The sequence below is a fragment of the Enhydra lutris genome, unplaced genomic scaffold, assembly GCF_002288905.1.
Source record: "Enhydra lutris kenyoni isolate GAN:26980312 unplaced genomic scaffold, ASM228890v2 scaffoldscaffold23, whole genome shotgun sequence".
Lineage (NCBI taxonomy): Eukaryota > Metazoa > Chordata > Mammalia > Carnivora > Mustelidae > Enhydra > Enhydra lutris.
Genome location: NW_019154107.1, coordinates 30,221,716 through 30,227,726, shown reverse-complemented (window position 1 = coordinate 30,227,726; position 6,011 = coordinate 30,221,716). Strand labels below are relative to the sequence as shown.

Here is a 6,011-nt window from a genome sequence, read left to right as displayed (position 1 = left end):
GAGGGCAGTGCAAACACAGATGCAGGCAGTCTTTCTGATGATGTACTAGTTTTGAGGATACAGGAGGCAACATAAAGGAGTAAAATCTCAAGTGGCTTTCTTAACCCATGGTCTTCTAGAAAGCCTCAAAAAGATTGCTACTAGGAAGATTTCACCTTTGCAGGCCTTGGTAGGACAATTCCAGAAGTTCTACTATCATGGATTAGTGACTTTTGACAAAGCCACAATAAAGAAAAAAAAAAAGAGACAAGAAAGCTGGGTATCTCCAAAAGAACATCTTTAAGGGCTCTGATTAGTGGTCAAACTGTACTGTTTGGTATCAGAACTGTTTGTATAAAGTGAGGACCTCATACATGGGGAAGAGAGACTTAAGTAACACTTAGGGCAAGGGATGTAACCTAAAGAATTGGTAGATGACCACAGGTAGAACACTTGCAGCTTTAACACTGATATTTGTTTTGTTATGTTAAACACTCTTCCAATTTCTCAGAACACCTGAGCTAGATTTACTTTTGCTATCACCTGCATGTACAGGACTGGGCAACCATATCCTCATACTCCTTGTACAAGATACTCCCATTTGCCTCAACCAAAAGGATGCTAATGGGAACATACTTATTAGGAATACAGGAGGGCTGAGGGACACTCTGGTCCACCAGCTCATTGACAAGGTTCTGGATGATGGCATGATTGGGGGAATTGAGACCATAGTGTAGTACTCGAGGGCAGGATCCTTTACAGTAGTTTGGGGTATATAGGTAGGGAGCAATAATCCAGTGATCCCAGCCCAGCTGGTGGAAGCTGACCTGGAAAGGTTGGAGGGAACACTTTTTACTTTGAGGCCTATCCTGTTCCCCAGAGAGGCCAGGGACCCCAGATATGATACTGTTTGCTTGGCGGGCCCTCCGCAAGAGAAGAGAAGAGTCCCTTCCCATGAATTTCTCCAGGCCTCTGGGGTGAAGTTTGGTCTTCTGAACACTTTCATGAGTGTCATTGAAATAGAGTAACAAAAAGGCAGTGTCCAAGGATGAAGTTCCATGCCACTGAAGTTCAAGAATCTCACTACCTTTTTGATGCTGGCACATGAAGCGGAGTCGTAGAACCCTGCGTCCTTTGGGATTCCAGAGCCTTTGGCGAACATGTTGTGTGATATCCACTTCAGTCCAAGCTTTGGACAGAAATGAAGGCTTTGAGAAACCTCTTCCTGAAGAAGGAAAGTGATTGGTTTGGCTTTTCTGGAGCCAGGGTTGCATGTGGCAGAAGAGATGGAAATGAGCTCGATGGAGTTCATGGCGGTAAACCACAATGGCTCTGACTAGTTGGTACGCTACTTGGTTTGGTCTCAAAGGAAAATCCAGGGTCTTTATATGCCAGGGGCCTGCACAGGAGGGGACAAAAGCAGAGGATTAGCTTCTTACCTGGAGCCTGAATCTCCCTCACAACTCTGCTCAATACAAACTAATAGCTGTAAGCGGCCCTTAAAATAAAGCAAGACCATAATAATCACTATCATTTGTCAAGCATTTACTATTAGATGTTTTAAAGCATTAGCCCTTTAATCTGAAGTAGCCTTATGAGATAGTAATTATCACCATTTTGCAGACAAAGAAATTGAGGCTCAGAGAAGTTATGCCAGAGTACATACAAAGCCAGTATATGGTAGAATCAAGATTTGAGCCCAAGTAGGTTTCCCTTAAAAAGATATTGTGTTCTATTTTTAGATCACTCACAACAGAGGATGAGAGGAAAAAAACCCAAATATGGAATTATTTTGTGTGTATGGAAGAATATCAGTATTAGTTGACTATTAAAAGTGATCAATTAAGAGAATTGTTGAGACATGCATGAACTAAGAATTAGTTCTCCTGTCATATCATTATACAGATGAAACTTTGAGGTAACAGCCCAATATTGGGGACTATCTATGGCCCACCATCACTTCAAATCTGGGACCACGATGCCACAAAATAATTTTGTCTATTTTTCCCTAGTGGGGGCAGCTGTTTTGCCATTTCCACCTTCTACATTAAGAATTGCTTCTTGAGCAGCTGTTCCTTCTTAAACCATTTTCCCCTTAACTCTCAGTCTCTCCTTGTTCATTTCTTACTGGAAATGATTATGCATGTACATTCATTGTACCACCAGGCCCCTAAATACCATTTTGAACAAGGCCTTGTTCAGATAAATATTTTGTTTGCTAAGAATTCTACCAGAAGCTGAAAACCTCTTGGTGATTAAGTGTTTTAATCCAGACTGTAATGCTGACATCCAGTGGCCAAAAGGTTGGAAAGCTGGGCCCACAGTGCTCTGAATTTCTGCACCCTCTCCTGGAAAAAAAGGTCCAGAGCAAAGATAACCAAAAACAGGCATTGCAAGAAAATGGCTGCTTTTATCTTCAAACATCTTACCGCTAAACATTTGCATGTTAATTTACATATTATTTACCTAACCTTCCTCCTTCACTGAATACACAAGCTTGGATTTTTCAGTAGGCCTGGACTGGTCAATGTAGAAGTGCTTTAATATCTTGAGGCATCAGGATATTTTTTCATAGCTCAGATTCAACTTATGCTAAATACACCCTCAAGTTTGGGTCACTGGACATCATTCACACAGAGCCCAAGCGAAACTTGTATTTGCTTTCTCAAGTTACTCTACACTCCCATCCTATAATCTTCTTTCCAAGAGGCCCACCCATACACCTGCCCCACCCTGCCTGAGAAAGAGCCCAACCCAACCTCTAGCAGACTATCTTCTGGGAGGAACTGCCCTTTCCTTTCAGACCTTGACATCACATATTTCCTGAAGCAGGGTGGAGTGGCTAAGGATCAGAGCCAGGAAGGGTCTGCTCAGAATTTTTCAGGGAAATGGCTGACTCACACATCCTGTGTGATTGAACCTGGCATAGCTCTCCAGGCAAGTTCAATTCAGCTGGGTCATCTCCTAATGGAGAGATCTGTCCCTGTACTCTTGTCATCCATTTCTGGATCCTTTCCAGAGTCCTAGATGCCAGTATTTTCAACAGTCAGACCAAGACAGTGACCTAATTCTAGGCATCCTCCTTTCTAGCCCCATATCATCTCTACAAACTGTGCAAATAATGCACAGCTTTCTACTGCACTCAGAATGAAATCCAGATTCCTTAACAATGGCCTGTAAGTCTCTGCCTCTCATCAGCCTCATTTCCTGCCACTCTCCACAATGCTTAATACACTTCAGCCATAACTGATCTTCCTTCTAATCTTCAAGTCAGACAAGCTTGTTTCCACCCCCTAGGCCATAGTACACATAGTTCCCTCTGCCTAAATCAGGCTTCTCTCTACTCTTCTCATGCCTAGTTACTTATCTTATAGGTCTCAACTCAAACATCACCTCTTCAAAGATGCATTCTCTGACAATCCCACGTAAAGGAAGGATCCGTTATTCTCTATCAAAATCAATTTCATTCTTTGATAGCACTTACCACAATTCACAATTATCTGCTTTTACTTATCTGTCTCATCCATGAAAACCATGCCTGTCTTGATCATATCTGTATGCCAGCACCTAAAACAGTGCCTAGCTTTCAGTAGGCGTTAAATATTTGTTGAATGACTCTCCTCCAACCCCAAGCTATTTTCCCTTTCCTCAGTCAGAATGCCTGTCTCTGCCTCTACACATAGTCTCCTTACTCCTTCCTCAGGGTCCAGCTCAAATATTAGCTCTTCAGTGAAGTCTTTCATTGTCTCCCGATTTCCCTTTGCTGGCTTTAAACAGTGACCTATTTCTCCTTTCATGTCCTGGGAGCCCTACTGCTTATCCTTGTCAAATGTCAAAGCATTGGTCATGCTCTAACACCATTATGTGATTACCTATCTGTCCATTATACCTTAATGGGAGCTTCTAGAGGTCAGGGGAACCATTATTTGCCATTTCAGACCTAACCCAAACACTGTGCCTGGTGCGCAATTAAAATCTGTTGAGTCAGCACAGCAGGATGATTAAGAGCACTGGCTCTAGAGCCTGAAAACCTGGGTTTGACACCCAGCTCTACCAATTACTAGCTGTGTTAGATTGAGTAAGTTACTCTGAGCCTCAATTCTTCACCTACAAAATGATTATGTTAATAGTACCTACCTCCTATGCTAGTGGTGAGGATTAAGGAAGATGTTTGTGAAGTATTTTGCCCAATGCCTGGCACATGGTAAACTCACATAAAGGTTAGCTAGGGGAATATTGGTTGTTTCATTTAAGAGAGAGAGTATAAACTAGCAAATACCCAAAATTAATCTCACCGGGTTCCCAAGATTTCCTTGAAGTTGATGACTTTCTGCATTCCCTAGAAAGCCCTGTACTTCAGAAGCCTACTGGTTTTCTGAATCAGTATCTAATGAAGACATTTTTAAAATCAAGCATGATGGGAACAAAGAAAATTCTAAAATACCTTTAATACCAAAAACCCAAACTAGCAATATGGACAATAGAAAAACTGCTTGGTATACAAGGATATCAACATACTATATCTAAACACTTGAGAAGTTATGGAAACTTCAGAATCAGGCAGACTTAATCTCTCTAATCCTATCTCTGCCACCCACTGTCTATGTGAATGTTGCAAGTTTTTTGACTTCTGTGCTTTAGTTTTATCTTTAAAAATTAGGCTAATTTCTCCATGACAGCTAATGGTAGTCGTCGTCCTTAAGGATTATATACAATAGCAGATGTTCACCTAACCAGGTATACAGAACTTCTGATATTAATTAGTTTCTGTCTATTCTCGCAAATTTCCCCAATTCAGTATCCTGTGCTCTTTGCCTTATAAGAATACAACCACACATAAAGAGCCCCCCCCAATGAGAATGCATAGGAGTGTTTCTCAATTATAGTTTTCAGTAACATAACAAGCAATAAGACTTTCTTAGAAAGACAGGAGCTGACACATCATTCAGTTTTCCTGAGGCCTGGGAGAGATTCCTCAGGTAGGTCCCAAGGTAATCTGTTCTCAAATTGGGATGCTAAAGAGAAATAGGCTTGGAGCCATCTTCTTCCAACTTTTCCATCATTTGAAATCCAAGCCTGAGAAAACAACTCACCCACTAGGTAATGAAGCCTGACAATAAACTCACAGGTTCCTTTTCGCTACACTCTTTTTCCCCACTTATCTTCCCGACAGGGCAGTGTGGTATGATAACTCACCTCTGAGAGGCCTTGCTACATTGGCCAAGGGTCTCACCAGCCTCACCATGGTGGCCCCAATGGTGCGGTTCTCCCTAGGGTGTCCACGTGCATCAGCTGAACGCTGGTACAACTCCAGCATGTACCGCAAAGGGTGCCCTAGGACCTGGGGCTTCCTCTGCTGCTGGCCAGGAGCTTCTTCTAGCAGCTCCCAAATCAGGGGCAAGGAAGGGGCATCGGCCATTAAGGCAATAGAGGGCTGCCCTACCTTTGCCATTTGGACCCTGTGTTCCATAAAAAGCAACAGTCCCCAAAGAAGAATTCTAAGGATGCTGAGGAGGACCATCTTGAAAGGTGTGGTGTTCAGCAAGACGCTCCAGCCCAAACCCAAAGGGTGTCACTCCGAGCCTTTCCTTTCACATAGGTAACTGCATATGGCTCCACAACCACAAAAGACGGGGCAAGAAAAAATAAAAGGCAAGCAGGCAACCCTATATCAATTCCTCTGGGAGAATCTTCTGGACAAAAGGAGGTCTCTTAACTTGGCCTCTTCACGTCAAAACAAATGGAAACAACAGGTGGAGCAACACAGCATATCCTTCTTGCTCTTCAGGATTAGGAACAAGATAACACTTACTCGGATGCTGAGGTAACCTTAAAGGAGAGGTCCATTCCAGGACCTGCTCCCTTACCTTATCCACTAGGATGAGAAAAAGCAGCCCTTGCTTGCTGTACTCCATAGCTTTAAAGGTAGTTTCTTAATTAGTCCTTAAAGGGCCAGAGACCTTTTACTTCCATCCCACTTCCATGTAGCCCTTCCCTTAATGCAGCATTTCCCAAAATGTGATCTGCTATTG

The 6,011-nt window shown here is 42.7% G+C and overlaps 1 protein-coding gene across 1 annotated transcript; it reads right to left on the bottom strand.

Moving 5' to 3' along the window:
• Positions 1 to 518: 518 nt before the first annotated feature.
• Positions 519 to 5,521, bottom strand: LOC111150546 (bone morphogenetic protein 15). The gene is made up of 2 exons (XM_022508039.1): positions 5,176 to 5,521; positions 519 to 1,378 (listed from the first exon to the last, which is right to left on the bottom strand). The coding sequence occupies exons 1-2, from the start codon at positions 5,498 to 5,500 to the stop codon at positions 519 to 521; spliced, it is 1,185 nt and encodes a 394-aa protein (XP_022363747.1). The 5' UTR covers positions 5,501 to 5,521.
• Between the last annotated feature and the right edge of the window lie 490 nt (positions 5,522 to 6,011).